At 46.0% G+C, this 16929-nt stretch overlaps 1 protein-coding gene across 15 annotated transcripts in view; it reads left to right on the top strand.

Annotated features, from left to right (window-relative positions):
• The window catches only part of NEDD4L (neural precursor cell expressed, developmentally down-regulated 4-like, E3 ubiquitin protein ligase), a 231878-nt gene extending 219633 nt beyond the window's left edge, over positions 1-12245 (top strand). For all 15 annotated transcript variants that reach the window (XM_006764446.1, XM_006764444.2, XM_006764440.2 and 12 more), the window contains 5 exons: positions 1401-1460; positions 3136-3243; positions 4505-4601; positions 5087-5159; positions 7669-12245. In XM_006764446.1, coding sequence (XP_006764509.1) covers positions 1401-1460; positions 3136-3243; positions 4505-4601; positions 5087-5159; positions 7669-7771 — 441 coding nt within the window. In that variant the 3' untranslated portion in view covers positions 7772-12245. The remainder of the gene's footprint in view (positions 1-1400; positions 1461-3135; positions 3244-4504; positions 4602-5086; positions 5160-7668) is intronic.
• The last annotated feature ends 4684 nt before the right edge of the window (positions 12246-16929 follow it).

The raw sequence follows: 16929 nt of genomic DNA, 5'->3' as shown, positions 1-16929 counted from the left end.
GCACATTCCTGGGCCCCACCCCACCTGATTCCTCTATACCAGCGGTTCTCAACCTGTGGGTCGCGACCTCTTTGGCGGTCGAACGACCCTTTCACAGGGGTCGCCTAAGACCATCCTGCATATTAGATATTTACATTATGATTCATAACAGTAGCAACATTACAGTTATGAAGTAGCAACGAAAATAATTTTATGGTTGGGTCACAACATGAGGAACTGTATTTAAAGGGCCAGAAGGTTGAGAACCACTGCTCTATACTTTCAAAAATCTGGCCCCGCCCTGGCCAGGTAGCTCAGTTGGTTAGAGCATCGTCCCAATATGTCAATGGGGTTAGGTCTCTGGCCAGGGCACATATAAGAACCAACCAATACGTGGGACAACAAATCTCTCTCTAAAAAAAAAACCCCAGCCCCTACCAAGGCCCAAGGCATGGCACCTCGACTTGGCAGTGACATTATCTGTGAGCTAGAGCAGGCTTCCTGTGGATGCTGGGCACCCCGGTCTCTCCTGTACCGAGCCCACTGCCTCCTTGTGTGTTTCATCTAGTGCAGTGATGGTGAGCCTTTTGAACTCGGCGTGACAGCATTTTGGAAAACCCTAACTTAACTCTGGTGCCGTGTCACATATAGAAATTTTTTGATATTTGCAACCATAGTAAAACAAAGACTCATATTTATTTATTTTATATATTTAAATGCCATTTAACAAAGAAAAATAAACCAAAAAAATGAGTTCGCGTGTCATCTCTGACATACGTGTCATAGGTTCACCATCACTGAATTCTAGTGCCGTCAGGACCTGATTCTTAACTGTCCTCTTGCGTGTCTATAGCACGTGTATTTTAGGACACGCTGGCTCAAAGACTGCCTCATAACTGACTTCTGGAATCTGCCTGCCTACAGTAACCGGTATTTCACAGGGCTTCAAAGACTACTCAATTATCTGAACCTTCTAGATCAGTGATGGTGAACCTTTTGAGCTCGGTGTGTCAGCATTTTGAAAAACCCTAACTTAACTCTAGGTGCTGTGTCACATAAAGAAATTTTTTGATATTTGCAACCATAGTAAAACAAAGATTTTTATTTTTGATATTTGTTTTATATATTTAAATCCCATTGAACAAAGAAAAATCAACCCAAAAAATGAGTTCATGTGTCACCTCTGACATGCGTGTCATAGGTTCGCCATCACTGTTCTAGATTCTATTCTTTTTCAAAATTTTTATATCATGACTAGGCTGTTTTTATTAGAATTGAAACTATGAATGCTGTTGCTGATATATAAATCATTAGTAAAGAATGTGTTTTTTCCTGGATAATCAAGAAAGTTTGTTTTTTTCTGAAAAATTTACCTTTTTTATGGAAAAAGGTGTTTAGGTTGATTTTTTTTTTTCTTTCAGGGATTCACAGAACTGCTTCCTATCGATTTGATTAAAATTTTTGATGAAAATGAGCTGGAGGTTTGTATTGTAAACATTTTGTGTAAAGTAGATTTTTTAAGTTTCTTATTACTTCGTAAATGATATCTTAACGTTCTCTGATCCATAATGTCCTGGGGCGTCAGCTCAGGTGAATGTACTACGGGTCTCGTAAGGGGCTTGTTTGCCAGTCAGAGAGTAAGGAAACAGCAGGAGTCGTCACCTGCAGATTCCTTGTCCAGGAGAGGGCAGTTCTGGGACAGGCTGGACAAGCAGAGGCCCCCTGAGCTGGTTGGGTGCATGGCCCACTGCCCCAGGTGAGGAAAACTGCTTCTAGTAGAGCCAGGGTTGCAGCACCAGTTGGGGTAGCAGCACCATTCTCCCAAGGCCCAGCTGCACCCCCTTCACCCACCCACCCTGTCAGTGAACTTGAAGTGGTCTGTGTTAAGGGAGGAGAAACGTCAGAAGTCAACAACAGGTAGTTTGATATTCAATTGTTTCAGCTTCTTTGTGTTGAGGTAGATGAGAACTATCAATTTATAAAGCAAAGGAGCCCAGCCAGTGTGGCTCAGTGGTTGAATGTCCACCTATGAACCAGGAGGTCACGGTTCAGTACCTGGTCAGGGCACATGCCCAAGTTGCAGGCTAGATTCCCAGTGGGGGTGTGCAGGAGGCAGCCAATCAATGATTCTCATCATTGGTGTTTCTCTCTCTCCCTCCCTCTCTCTTCCTCTCAGAAATCAATATAAATATGTTTTTTTTAAAGGCAAACAACTCTCTCTTTTGATGTTGAGAGGAAGGTTGTGTCTGCTTGGAAGCTGTTGATGAGATTCAATTAGTCATTTGTCCAAACCACATCCAGAGAAGCATGTCTTGTAGACTGGCTTTTTGTGCTTTTATCTTAAAATGGAAACTTCAAGTAGATGATGTCATAGACATCATATAGTGTAAGCCCTTCATTTGCCTGAGGAAGGGGGAGGTGGGCGGGGAGTGAGGGAAACTAAGGCAGGGAGAAGTCAGTGACCTCACAGGTTTACCCAACAAGGTTTCGGCACAGTTAGGCCTAGGCATCCCGTTCTCAGGCATCTGGCTCAGTTCTCTTTCATTTAGTGCCTCTGCAGGAATGTCATGTTCATTTGTCCACAGGAAACCGTCCCTACTGGAGGGTTAGATGTTAAAAAAAGCAGACTTGAGGCTAGCTGCTAAGTCAGTGAGCCGGTCACCACATTAGAATAGGTCTGCCTCCATAGAACAAGCTTTGGGGTCACTGGGCAGATGGGTAATTTGCCCTTCCCTGGGATAGATTGGGACAAGATGAGGTCTTGCTGTCATAACACACAAATTCTTTTGTGGGTGGGGAGGTAGTGTCAAATATTGAGACAAATAACCTCTCAGAAGGGGGAACAGCTAGGGTAATGAGATATAAGTGGAGCATAAGAAAATCTATGAGCGCTGTGCTCAGATTAGAGAGGGAGGGAGGAAAGATGCTCAATCTGGAATTTCCATTTCCATCAGGAAGTGTGGTCTCTTCGGGCATTAGACTTGGGCCCCTTGTTACCAACGCTGTCTCTGGTCTGCGGTGGCAGGTAAAATGTGGAACACATTCCCTGCATTTGTTTCTGTGAACTCAGGTCGGCATGCTGGCCCTGAGGAAGGCCACCTCTCCGAGTGTGATTCACGTTGTGCCCCATTTACAATTCTGCTCTCTCTTTCCTAGTTGCTGATGTGTGGCCTCGGCGATGTGGACGTGAATGACTGGAGACAACATACTATCTACAAGAACGGCTACTGCCCAAACCACCCTGTCATTCAGTGGTTCTGGAAGGTAAGGCCAGGGCCTCCTGGGCCCACACTCAGCTCCTCCACCTGGGTCAGGCCTGAGGGCTCTGCTGTCCTCCCCACGGTCTTGCTTTAGTTTAGCTGCACAAGTTGGGGCTCTGTCAGTACATGGGCTCCTGGCGGAGAGAAGAGGCAAACCTGAGCTAGAAGCAGCCCTTGTGTAACTCCAGGGAAAGCTGTCCTTGATCCTTACCGCAGCACTCTGCCCTTCCTTAACCCCCAGATTCAAGTGGCTTCTGTTTGAGGAACCCATTAAGTAGATGATTCTGAAAAGGAGGTAATTGGATTCAAGAGTTGCAGGAGTCCTCCAATGTGTGAATAAGAATGGGAGGCCTCTGGGCAAAAACCTGCTTTGGAAGCTGGCTTTTCCAAGATACTATTTTCGGTTAAAAAATCATTTTCCCAATTTTTTAGTTTTGTTCTTTTCAACACACATTTTGATCTTTTATATCTTTCAGGCTACAAATGAAATTTTATTTAGTATCTTAGGGCTAATGTTTGCATTCTGTTTAGCTTAGGAGAGAAGTGGGAATGAGTAGGTCCAAGGGAGAGATGGTCAAGTGACTTTAAAAAAACCAGTTACAGAAAAAAAAATGATTTTTTGGCTTTACAAAGATAAGAAATCATATCACTTGTTTTAATATCTAAATCACTAATTTTAATATTTCAAGTGCCAGCAGAAATAGAGATAAAAAGAAAAAAGTAGATTCTTCAAACCCTACCCTAGTCCAAGTCTCGTTTAGTTTTGATTTTGGATTTTTTTTTTGTTTTTTTACAACAGTTCAAGAAACATTACCAACTCAATTCTTGTAATAACCCAATTATGTAAGATACACAGATTATTTCAGAGGCCTATCCTTGCTCTGTTTTTCTTTTTTAAGTGTCATCTTTCAAAAATCTGTCTACAGTCTGAAATCCCACCTTATAAACTGGGTTCCCTCAGTGTCGACACGTCTCAAATTCTGTATATTATCATTGGCTTTCAGGGAACTGGCAGGCCTCACACAACAGAATCTGAGCTTGGTGCCATCAAAAAGACTTTGCTTTTTATATCTCTTATTTTGACTCATTGCAGAAGAGGAGACACTGTGATCTCTTGCTCTCTAAAGTAGAGAGGCCAGCGTTGTGATGGCCATTAAGAATAAAAGGACCGTTTTCAGTCAGCCACCTAGGTCTTACATTGCCGTAGAAGTAAGGTGTGCCAACTGTCACGTGGGGATAGAGTGACCTTCTGCCTCTGTTTCCAGGCTGTGCTGCTGATGGACGCTGAGAAGCGTATCCGGTTGCTGCAGTTTGTCACGGGGACGTCCCGAGTACCTATGAATGGATTTGCTGAACTTTATGGTGAGCAGGAGACTATTTGTATTTTTTGTTTGTTTATTTTGTCTTTTGGTCTATCTTTAAAAACTAGATACTGCGGAATCATCCACATGGCTGTAAACTGAATGTTGACAGGACACCTCACCTCCAGGAAGCAGGATTCCACAGTGCTTACTATAGATTAAAAAAGTAACAGTTTCTGCTCTGCGTATTAAAGGTTATGTTTCCTTTTTCCCCAAAATGTAGTTTTAAATTTAAACTCCCAAGGCTCGGCTGAAAGGCAGTAGCAGCCCGCACTTTCATTGTTGTGATGTCTCTTCAGCTTAGTTCCATCTGAAGGTGACACAGAGCATGTGCTGTGAGGTTGTGCAAACCTATTGCTTCCTGCAGCTAAATAGTAAACATTACGCTGCAGTCCTAGAGAGTGTCTGGGCTCACCCTCTCTTTCTTAGTCACATACTTCCCTAGTGCACTGCTAGCATTCACTTTCCTTTTCTCTTTTTGTCTAGGTTCCAATGGTCCTCAACTGTTTACAATAGAGCAATGGGGGAGTCCTGACAAACTGCCCAGAGCTCACACATGGTAAGTGACAAAAATGTACCCATGTCAACAAGCCGTATTCTCACCCAAGGAGTAAGGATTTTTTTTTTTTTCATTGATATTTAGAGAGAATGAAGGGAGTCGGGGAGGCGGGAGGAGGTCAAACCTGCAACCCAGGTACATGCCTTGACTGGCTTCCTAATGATGGTCTTCTCCCCAGAACAACTGGGCCTGGCCCAGGGGAGTGCTAATTGCAGCCACACTGGCTGGCAGGGTGGGACTCTGTTCTCTGTGTACGTGGCTGTCTCCCAACCTCACCTGGACCTGACTGTCACCCAGGAAACCAGCTTTGCTGGCTGCCTCACAGCAAGAGTTCCTTATACAGTCTGATTTAGCCATATGTATGTTTAATGTCTTCCATGTTTCCTATAAAACACACAATTAAGCTTCAAAATGCAAACCTGATTTACCAGGAGAGCAAGGGCTGGTAGGTCTGGTTCTTTCTAGCACTTTCCATCACTCTCTCAGATGTAATTATTGGGTGTCCGATATTTAAAGGGCTTCATTTCATTGCCCTGTCAAAGGTCACACATTACACTTTACTAAGAATACCTGCTCTTTGTTGTCAGCTCTAAAAACAATCCCCTTCGGCCCTCTTACCCACGAAGACACTGAAGCCCACGGAGGATAGGGAAGTCTATGGTTAGTTAGACTGCCCCCGGCCCCCTGACCTCGGTGGTAATGGTAACTACACTCATTAAGCACTTAGTGTGTTCCCGGCATTGTCCTCAGCGCTTCGTGTGTATCCACCGATAATCGTCACTGCAGTTCTAAGAAGTGGGTCATATTAGAGGGGAAACAGTGATCACAGACCTTCAAGAATGCATTTCCAGATCCCTAAGGAATGCAGGCCCTCAATGGAAATACCAACTTAAATTAATACTAAAGCTGCCTTCTGTGATCAGCTCTTTTAAGTGGGGTCCGCAGGCATGGAGTTCTGTCTTTATAACGTAAAATAATACTCGAGGTTGTCATCAGAATGAAAACCAAAATTAAAAACTTCTTTTAGATTTACTGTTTTAGGATTCCTGGGTTTCTGAGAACTCCACTCTGAGAAGCAGTGGTATTCTCTGCTATGTCTTACAATGTTTAGGGACTGTTAAAAAATCCAAGAGCTTAGTGTGTCTTATTAAACACTTCAGGGGTTGGTAAAGGAACTACTGTGGACACGTGTTTTTTTACCGCTGCTGATAATCATTAGCTTTTCAAACTTGGAATCATATGTCATTGCCAGGAGGGAGCAGTCTTATACACTGAGACAGCACAAACAGTGGTTAGAACTGAGCTTTGGAGTCAACATAGGTATGAATCCCAGCTCTAATGCTTACTGTATGACCTTGAGTAAGTTACCTAACCTCTCTGTGCCTCAACTAGGGATGAAGCAAGACCGACCTTTTAGGGTAATTACTACGATTCACTGAAGTCATAAATGAAAAGTATTTAGCAGTGCTGACTGCACAGAGTAACCATCATTATCTGTGGCACGGGTGGGTGGCCATTTTCATGACAGGTACACGTCAGCAGTCCATCCCCCAAGGCATGAATCCTGTGACTGGGGCTCTCACTCCTCATGTCCCATGTGGGCACTCAGTGAATGGTGAGCGAATGATCACAATGCTCACTATCTCTGGGCACTTGCTGTGTGCCAGGGCACTTACATATGCTCGGTTTTGACCCTTCCAGCACCCTGCAAGCATTTCCTCCATTTCGCCAAAGAGCAGACAGACTCAAGAGAGGATGGTGGCCCGCCCAGGTCACACATCTGGCAAGTGGCTGAGCCAGACTTTGAACTTGGTCTCTTAGACAAGTGTGCCTTGCCACCAGCAGGGGGATTTGTACACCCCAAACGAAACCTCAGGGTAAATCAGGGCTTTTTATAAATACAGCTTTTCACTTCACGTGTCTATTGCTTGCCTGATGTTAATTGGTGGAGGCAGCTTAGCTTTGGTTCTGTAGCCCAGGCAGCCTGGTGCTGGTCTTGAGTCTGCCGCACTGCCAGGGGCGAGAGTTCGGGCACAGTGATGTGACCGCTCTGTGCGTCAGGACCCTCATCTGCAGAACAGAGAAGTCACTATCCTGTGATGAAAACCAAGACCTGTGAAACCAAGCAGTTGGCTCAGGGCCTGATGTCGAAGTGAGCGCATTTGGGAATGACACGGCTCCATGCATCCAGAACTCCTAATGCATAAAACCTTCTGTGTTTATAGGGTTTTGAAATCTTAGAGTGTATGTCAGTGTCTCCTATGGAACCGGAGTAGAGAGGTTTCGTGGACTATTAGAAAAGTCTTTTCTCTCCTCGGCAGGTTATATAGCCTATTGGGTGTGGACAGTCTCCTCGCTAGCATTTATATTCTGATCACCAGAATTCACTTAAGACATTGGCATACTCTTGCTCCAACACCAAATGCCCCTGAGCCAAATCTAGGAAATGCTGCTACAACTGAAGGATACTGAGGATGGCTTTTCACCTACACTTTTGTTGCTGTTGCAGCTTTAACCGCCTTGACTTACCTCCATACGAAACCTTCGAAGATTTACGAGAGAAACTTCTCATGGCTGTGGAAAACGCTCAAGGATTTGAGGGAGTGGATTAAGCTCCCCTGCCTCGGGTGGTGGTTCGTCCAGCAAGTCCTGCTTGCACTTTTGCGTTTGCCTAACGGACTTTGCAGAGACGATGGATGGCAGGGAGCATTGCACAGCATGGCTCCTGGAGCAGAGCCTTCGCCCGTGACTTGCCCAAGTCCAGACGTGGGAACCCAGTCCCAGGTCCCGTTTCTGCATTTTCCACCGTGAATTATCAACTGGTTGATGTGTACACTAATTACATTTCAGGAGGACTTAATTCTATTTATGTTGTGCCTCTATAGGCAAAGCCCTTAATAAATATTTTGCATACTTTATAATGACAATGAATGGAAGTAATCACTCTACAGGTATAGTATTACAACTCATGTTTACTGTTTGAAAATGATTTAGACCGATTTTCCGATTTCATTTCATTACAATTAAAGATGTCTCATGTACTTGGAAAAGTGAGCATATATTTTTTTTGTATTTGACTTTGATGCCAGGTTTAATGTCTGTGACATTTTTGCTTTTGAAGTACTTTGACACCCCTGCACTCGACTTTATTCGAACTGGAAGATTGGTTTATGTCCAAATCGTTCTTACAGACAAGTACTTTGAGAGCATTTAAAGTATAACATTAGGCATAATGATAATTTTTTCCATACTCAAAATGAAAACAAAGTGGATATTAGATTTTTTTGTACAAATTTAGCATAATCGCTACAGGCTGGGAGAATTGTACCATAGCATGACAAATTTTGTGTTGACTGGAAGGAATCACACCATTATTCCCTAAAGTACTCACACGTGTTCTAACACATTTGAGACGGGGTTGGGCGGTCATTTCTTATAGGAGAAATTACTTAACCCTTTCTGATGCTGTACTTTATCTTTTATTATATTTCCCTCTTTGCTGTTCGGGGTAGAGACATTTATTTGAATGAAACTCGGCACTGCCTGATCTGAAACTGGAAACCAGCTCTGTCTAGTCTCCTGTTGTATGCGTTTGCTGATAATTCCTAGATCACAGTTGTTCTAACTGCACCAATTCCGAAGGCACTTTATGTACTATGTGGAGGTCATACCTGGTTTGGTTTGTGTTTTGTTTCTTGTGGACATTAAATCTGATGATTATTTCTCTCACTGCACACATCTTTCTGGTGCCATACCTGTCAACAGTGAATCTGGCTGCTGGCGTATAGAACCTGGCTGTGAAGCTAAGCTGACAGACCTGTCCTCGCCGATCATTTTTTGATTTCTGCTCAGAGATGAGTTTAATACGCACGCGGTTGAACCAGCTTTGTTCCCTGTGGCGTGTTGCATGCTGCTTCTGTGCTGTGGGCTGCCTGTGTCTGTCATGTGCCAGATGAAAGGGAGCAGGAGGACTTGCCCCTCTGCGGCCAGGCTGTCGAGCTGGTTGGGAGGCAGGGTGGAGGATGTGTGCACAGTGTGATCCTTTGCTGCTGTAATTCCTAGTGCAGAATTCTGTTTTGAGAGATCACCCGAGGCAGTGTGGGAGTTTAGCCCTGCTGGCTTCTTACTCTGTGTTGTCTTAGACCCTGCGGTGGTTACCAGGGAACACTAGAGATCTGATCTCTCGCCAGTCATAAATAAGACAAAAATGGTGGCTTTAGGGCCTCTGTTTGTTATGCAAGAAGGACCTTTTGGTGGAAGAAATTCTGTTTTGTGGCTTGTGAGAAGCTGTGTGTTTGTGGTTGTAAATGAGCTAAAGTCCACGGTGTCTAAAGAAGGTGGGTTTTGGCCCAGCTGAGGACTGGCTCCCTTTGCGTATTGACTTTAAAGTACCTAATAGTGACCAGAAAACGTAGATCCTGAGTAATTAGGGAGAAAAAACCAGTGTTGCTCGGTATTTTTATCTGTTGGTGGAATCTCCCCCCGCCCCCAACAAATGTCTCAGTGGCAAAACCCGTTCGAACAGTCCCTCCTCGTTCCAGGGTCAGCTTTCTTTGTCAGACTTGTGCCAGAGCCTGGGTGAGCAGTGTGCTGGGTGGGTTCTGAGAGTGATCATGTGACTGGAGGGGAAGAAATCCAGCAATTCTGGCATAAAGACTGGGGGTCTTCTATCACTTTTAAATTATATATTCAAAATCAGAGTATTTGTTAAATGCAAATTAGACAAAGTCTTAAAAATCTGAAAGAAAAAAATCACTCTAAGATAATCTGTATACCAGGAACAGATGAGAATTATCCACATGTTGCCCCTATAAATATTTCAATAGCAGTGATTGTGAATGACAGTTCAGTTCATCTATTCCTTAATATCTGATTTCAATAACAGCTCAATAGTGCTGGGTTTGAGATTCATTTTTGCTTGTTTGTAATCCAAATAAGGTTTCCTAGTTCTCAACAATTCGTGTTTCACTCTGTTGAAAGTAGTCATATCCCTTGTTTCCTCTAAATCTTGACCACTCTGCGTCATCTTTGGGACGTAATGACAGCAGGCAGTAAAGAAAGCATGTCAGGTGAGGAGCAGAAGGATGGGTCATTCCATGGGCCTCCACCGCTCTGGTCAGCAGCCTGCGTCACCCTTTCTAGGTGTCCCCAGCAGTGACCCTGCTCCGGAGTCCAGGGAGCCTCTGTTTCCTTAGAAACCACTTGAATCCACGTGTGTGTGTTTTAGTTCCTAGAAGAAGGCATGGTTATCATAGGCCGGTTTGCCTTGAGTTTAGGAGGTAAGTTCCCGCGTTTACATACTACATGTTGAAGGTCTTTGAACATCAGTTTTCACAACCGTCTGTTCTGGCTATTTCTCCTGCCAGTGGGATTAGCTTCAGGGGCTATGCTGCCTGGGGAAAAGGAAACAACTAGCCTTTGTCTATTTGGAAGTTGTGTTCCCCTTCAGCGCTCTTCTCTCTAGCTCCCCAAACATTTCCATTATTTACCTTCCTGTAGCCAGGCCTCTGCCAGGTCACAGTGTGAGATGCTTCTTTGAATGCCCCCTGGTAGCTAACATCAGGCATTACCTAAGGGTCAGGTGACCAATACTATCAAGAGACCTGACACGGATTATTCCTCCCGCCTTCTGAAAAGTGGTTTGCAAAACATTTGAAACACTTTCTCCATCTCACATTGTTAAGATAAAAATAGACAGCATGTACTATTGTTGTTTGATCTTGCCAGGTCCAAATTGGCTCCCTTAAAAGCCAAGTTCATATGCAACAAACTACTAATTGTTCTAACAGTTGCTAATTGCTGAACACTTGACTAGTATTTTCCTAAGTCTTATCTCTCAGCTCTGAAATTTTAAAACCTAGAAAATGAGCCTGGGTTAAACAATTCTCGATCTCCTGCCTACTGTGCTAGCTGTCCTTTCTTTGCCTCTTTCCTCCTCACCCAGAGTCTGCACCCCTGTACTGACAGGGAGGGGAGGGACGTGCAGTCCGGTGTCGTTTTCCGCCTTGCCAATAGGGGGTGCTACTGTGCAGGGTAACTGCCTGGTCTGCTCCCTTCCTGACCCCAGGAGATCACTACCTCTCTGGCATCCAGGCTTTGGGATACATCCTGATAAGTCAAAACTGCCAATTTCAGGTCTGAGAAGTGTTTTTAAAAATCCTTACAAACTTCACTTTGTACTTTAGATTTTAAAACTGGGAAGAAAATGTGATATACTTTGGACCACTTTTTTTTTTAATTTATCTAAGCCTTAATGAACAGTGTATATACCCTTGCATACGTACACACACACACACACACACACACACACACACACACACGAGAGTTTTCAGTGTGTCAGAAAATGCCGTAGCATTAGGACGTGAGCTGTATAATGTTTTATAAAAAGGAGAACTTTCTGTGTGAACTTTTCCAAGAAAACCTCTCATCAGACATCTCTCCATCTTTAAAGATGTAACGCGCGGCAATGCATGTTTAAAATGCATGTCTTTCTGTTGGTTAGTCTGTTTGTAAGGAGTCACAATAGGACTCCAACGACATTGGCCACAGACCTCTGTGAATTGCATTCTCAGCCTTGTACCTGTGCATCGCCAGCCTTTCTCGTGACCGTGACCCTGTGTCTTCAGACATCTGTGTTCCCATAGAAGCCAGTTTGCAGCTCCTACTGAGACTGATTTCACCTAGATTGTCACGGTTTCGTTCATGTAATAGTTCTGCGTAACTTTGTTCTTTCTCTACTATGTATGTAAAATATTTATATACAAATATGCGTACATATGCTGTCCAAATATAAATGTATATATTTGTATAGCATTTTTACACCTTTCTTGAGCAGTCTGGTTTTGAAAGGGAGTGAGAGCTTAGTTCCTTCTGGTTTTCTCCAAGCTGTACCCTGAGAATTCTGACCCTCGGAGCCAGAGAGAACCCCCCCAAGATGATGTTAATATGCTGTCATTTATTCAGGATCGATTATCAAATGAAACATGAAAAAAACACAGTGACATTGAAGGTGAAAAGAGTTTCAAGCATTCCAAATGAATTCTCAGTGTTTCATAACTTTGTCTGATAAACCCACCACCTGAAAAAGCCAAGTACTATTTGATACAGTGATTAAATACCAAACTACTTCGACATTTTTTAAGACAACTTACGGACAGTGCTCATTTTCACAATCAAAGTAGCTTTCGAATATGGTTGCATTTGATACACACAGGAAAACTTTTGTTTAAGAACAGAACCCTTCGGGCTTTTCATTTTACTCGAGCAATTGAATGAGAACTTGTAGATTGTTTTCCTGACAGCAAAACAGTCATGTGACAAAGTGAAGTCATTGTAAAGAAGTGATGCAACTTGTCAAATATTTAATAAAGAATTATGGAAGCTGGAACATTTCTACATCCAGTATGATGGCTTATCTGTTTAAAGCTTCTTCGTGAATGTATCGTCGGGCTGCCGCAGGTTAAATGCCTGCAGATTCAGAGCAAGTTCATTTCCTTAATCTCCCTAAGATTCCACACCTTTAGAAACAATTCTCGATCACCTACCTACTGTGCTAGCTGTCCTTTCTTTAGAAACATCACTAAACTCTGCCCAAAACTCCTGGCTTCAGCTTAATGAGATGCACATCTGATCTGATCCATCTGTCATTTTATTAAACTTGAGAATTGATGACTATCTAACACTCTATAATCCATGCCAGTCCATCCCTGCAAAGACAGTTCTGGTCTTTGTCCAACCAGTGCTCAATTTATGTGACTTAACGAGACTCAGTCACGAAACCCAAAGTGGGTCTCGGAAGAAAGGCTATCAGAACCCAGATCTCTTCTCTATCCTCGGTTAAAATTCGCAGATTCCTCAAAATGTTTCCTTTTTTCTTTAGGACTAAGCATCCTCACGATGGCCCTCACCTAATCCCCGCAGAGACTGCCAGGAGGTAACATCCAAGCAGGACATAACTCCATCCTTGGTTTCTTGTGACATGTTTCTCAGCGGGTTAGCGGGCGTGGTATCTCACTGGACAGGTGTCAGATTCTGAGCCCTTGCTGCCTCATCCAGCCTCACACAAACACAAGGGACTGGCCAGTGGACAGAACTGCTCTGAACTTTTTTATGCTCCTCCTTAGAGAAAAACACAACGCGAAGTAAAAAGAGTAGAGGAATAGATTATACCTCAGAACACAGTTGCTAGGTCCACCAGCTCTTGGCCTTTTCTGGAGTCCAAGAGTGATGTAGGCACTTCGGAAATTTTAAAGCCCCTTATAAAAGTGCCCTTTGGTGCCCTCTCGCCTGCCAGAGAACCTTCTCAAAAGCATGCATTTCCAGAGAGCTCGGGCTGTGGGATCTCGAAGCAAGTGTTTGTAGGACTTGAGTTGGACAGGAAAACACATGAATCGGGAATTGACTTCAGACCCAACACAGACTCCTTCAAACATGCATTGCAGACCCTGTCATGGTCTGGGGGCTGCCCACTGGTGGGGACTCGGGGGTGAGACTGAAGACCCCCCCTTCCTTTGTAAGGCTGACCTCAGACTAGACTGGGGGAGAGGTAAGTCAGCCCCAGTCGCTCTGTCCCTCCCAACCCAGCCCCTCTGCAGTGCCCTGTCCTCTCCCCCACGTTGGTCCTGGCCATGTTCCCCACTGGGCTGCAAGTCCCAGGTGAGGATAAACTGCTGGCAGGATGCGTGGGGAGCTCCTCCCCTTGCCTGGAGGTGGAGTGCCACCTCACTCGGCTGGGCCTTCTCAGGACAAGGCCTCCCCAGCGCTCAGGGTGTCAGGGGGAAGGTCAGAGACGGCCCTTGAGACTCAGCCTTGCCCAAGCCCCTCACTGGCAGAGCCCAGAGTGGGACACAGCTCCTCCGTGTCCACCTAAAGGACTTCGTCTTAAAGTCTGAACTGGCTGTTCTAACTTAACCCATTGTAGGCAGGTGCTCCACAAACTTGCCACTTCAGGGGTGCCTTTCAGCGCGTCCAGGGGACACATCACTGGCAGGTCTGCAGCTCGAGTGCATGGCTCGCTGTTGACAGGGCCCAGAGCCGTGGAGAGGAGCTTGGGGTCCAGAGGGCGGGGGGGAGGCACAGGTTTTCTCCCAAAGCGTTCTGCTCACCTCCCCGCACCCCAGTGCTTGGGAAAGCCTTTTTCTTCCCTGAGGGAGGGCTAACTTGCGGTCACGTTAGCTTGGAAGGGCCGTGCACACCCCACCCAAAGGGACAGGCTGGCCGCTGAAGGTGACTGTTGCGGCCAAAGGTAAACTGAGTGGGGGGCGGGGGGGAACGATTAAGGAAAGACAGACAAGAGAATGAAAGCTGGGTCTCGGTGGGACACTGCTCCCTGATGAGGAGACAACGCCAGCGCCCACAAGCCGTGTCTTTATAGCAGATGCCACGAGGCAAAGTAGGGGTGTGATCACGTTGTTTACAGCATTCTCGTGAGTTCCAATCTCACTCAACTACATGCACCTGAACTCTACCACAAGGCACGTGGGGCCACGTGTTCGGACCATAGGTTCAAGCTTACTACCACAGCCAGTGGCTATAATTGTGCTGGGAGGGCCCTGCCTTCCAGCTGGGACTTGCACGTGGCAATGAGAGGACCCTGTCCTTTCATTAGTCAGAGGCTTGGACCTGGCCAAAACCCTGTAGCCGCGCCCCATAGGTGACTGTTATTAAAAGAAAATTACACATTTGGGCAGTTTCTAAGAGATACCCTGCTGCGGGAGTTCTGCCTGCAGTTCCCGGACGAGGAAGTGAACAGTTTTCAGTCCTGCCTGGCCCTGTCCGGGCTGAATGGCTGGACAAGTTGACAGTGAAGATTCCGCCTGTGTGTGCTCAGGGCTCCTCAGGCTCGAATCACACAACGGAGAACATTTGACAACGTAGGGCCTCGGCCATGAGAGTCTGGGTGCTTGCCCTGGATCACTCTGCATGTGCCCAGCGCTGTTGTCCTCACCTGCCACCTTCCTTCGGTGACTCCCAGGGCAACCCTCCCTTCCCTGCAGTGACCGGAATGGCAATGACCATGGGTGTGTCTCGTTCCTGGGAACTGGGAGGCCCGCAGGGAGGGGTGGTCGGCTTCTCACTCTGCCCCTGTGGGACCCTGGCCACTCTACCTTCTCTCTCCAGTGGCAGGTCTGAGAGAGAGGGGCTGCTTGTCACTGAGCCAGGAGAGAGAGGAGGGGCACTAGCAGCCCAGCTTGGGACAGCGACAGATGGCTTCTATGGCACCACTGGCGGAGCCAGGGATGGGGGCAGGGCCAGTAAGGCCAGACTTTTCTGCCTCCAATTCTGGCAGAAAACCCTGCAAGCTGGTCTCATTCCCTAAATCATCTCATGGAGGGAGACAGCCTGGCCCACTCAGCCTCAGGGTGGGGCAGCATGCAGGTGAGCCCTGGATTGGGCGGGGGGGCGAGCCTGAGCACAGGGGTGCTGGCCGCTGCTCAGCATCTTGGAGATCTGGGCGGAGATGACAGCAAGACAATTTAAAGAGTTCACATTGACCTCAAGAAACACGTCATCCTCGGGGGGGATCAGCCTTAGCAACCACCTGCAGGAAATTCTGTCTCTTCCTGGTCGGGCCAGAGCCCACCACTCCTCTGCCTTTGCCCTTGTCTTCCTCAAAGTCCAGGAGAAGCCCCTGAGCCAGAATAAGGGCCCCAAAACGCTGGCATGAGGAAGCAATTCCTGGGTATCGGGGCTCCCCATCCCGGTACATGCTGTGCTTGGCAGTGCTTGCTCGTCTCAACGGCACACTATGGGATTCTGGGAACCGAGATGAGCCTGTGGGTGGCGATCCCTTGCAGAGTGTAGACTTGAGCCCAGGTTTTCTGGCTCAGCCACCGTTCCCTTCAGACATTGCACTTTCCTGCCCACCCCCCACCCACTCCACCAAAGCCTCTCTCAGTGGGAAGACCCCATGCAGTCGTTCACACTAAGATGTAATGCCTGATCACACTAAACATATGCCTCCTTCCGGAAGTATTTTCATTTTAGCAAACTCCAAAGGTGAAGCTTGGCTTGAGCCAATAGGGATAAAGCGGGTATTTAGGTACCAGCAAACCATGGAAAGAAGGGTTTTTGCTTCAGAGAACAAAATCCATTGTGCATAAGGGATGCCCGCCTGAAGAGACAGCTGTTCTCAGGGACAGCCCAGCCCAGGGCCTCCCAGGGGGCACCCGCCTCTGCTGCAGGGCACACTCTCCACCTTGCTAGCCACGGCCTCCTCTTCTCCCGGTGCCTCCAGCGCAGTACAAACCTCTTTGTCCAGTAGAGCTAAAGGGCAGTAAGGACCAGGCTGAGGGTGGGTTCTCTACCCCCAGGAACTGTCTGATGGACATTGTTGTATTCTTATAAAGCGGTGGTTCTCAACCTTCCTACTGCCGCGGCCCTTTGATACAGCTCCTCCTGTTGTGGTGACCCCCAACCATAAAGTTATTTTCGTTGCTACTTCATAACTGTAATTTTGCTACTGTTATGAATCGTCATGTAAATATCTGAGATGCAGGATGTATTTTCATTGTTACAAACTGAACATAATTAAAGCATAGTGATTAATCACAAAAACAATATGTAATTATATATGTGTTTTCCGATGGTCTTAGGCGACCCCTGTGAAAGGGTTGTTCAACCCCCAAAGGGGTTGCAACCCACAGGTTGAGAACTGCTGTTATAAAGGGTCCTAGATATTATATTTAATATTATTTGTGGACAGAAAGTTTTAGATTTGGGGTTTGTTTTTTGATTTAGCTTCCTTACAAAGTCTAAGACCTCTTTTGGC

The sequence above is a fragment of the Myotis davidii genome, unplaced genomic scaffold (genome assembly GCF_000327345.1).
Source record: "Myotis davidii unplaced genomic scaffold, ASM32734v1 scaffold38, whole genome shotgun sequence".
NCBI lineage: Eukaryota > Metazoa > Chordata > Mammalia > Chiroptera > Vespertilionidae > Myotis > Myotis davidii.
This window is presented reverse-complemented; position numbering and strand designations above follow the sequence as displayed.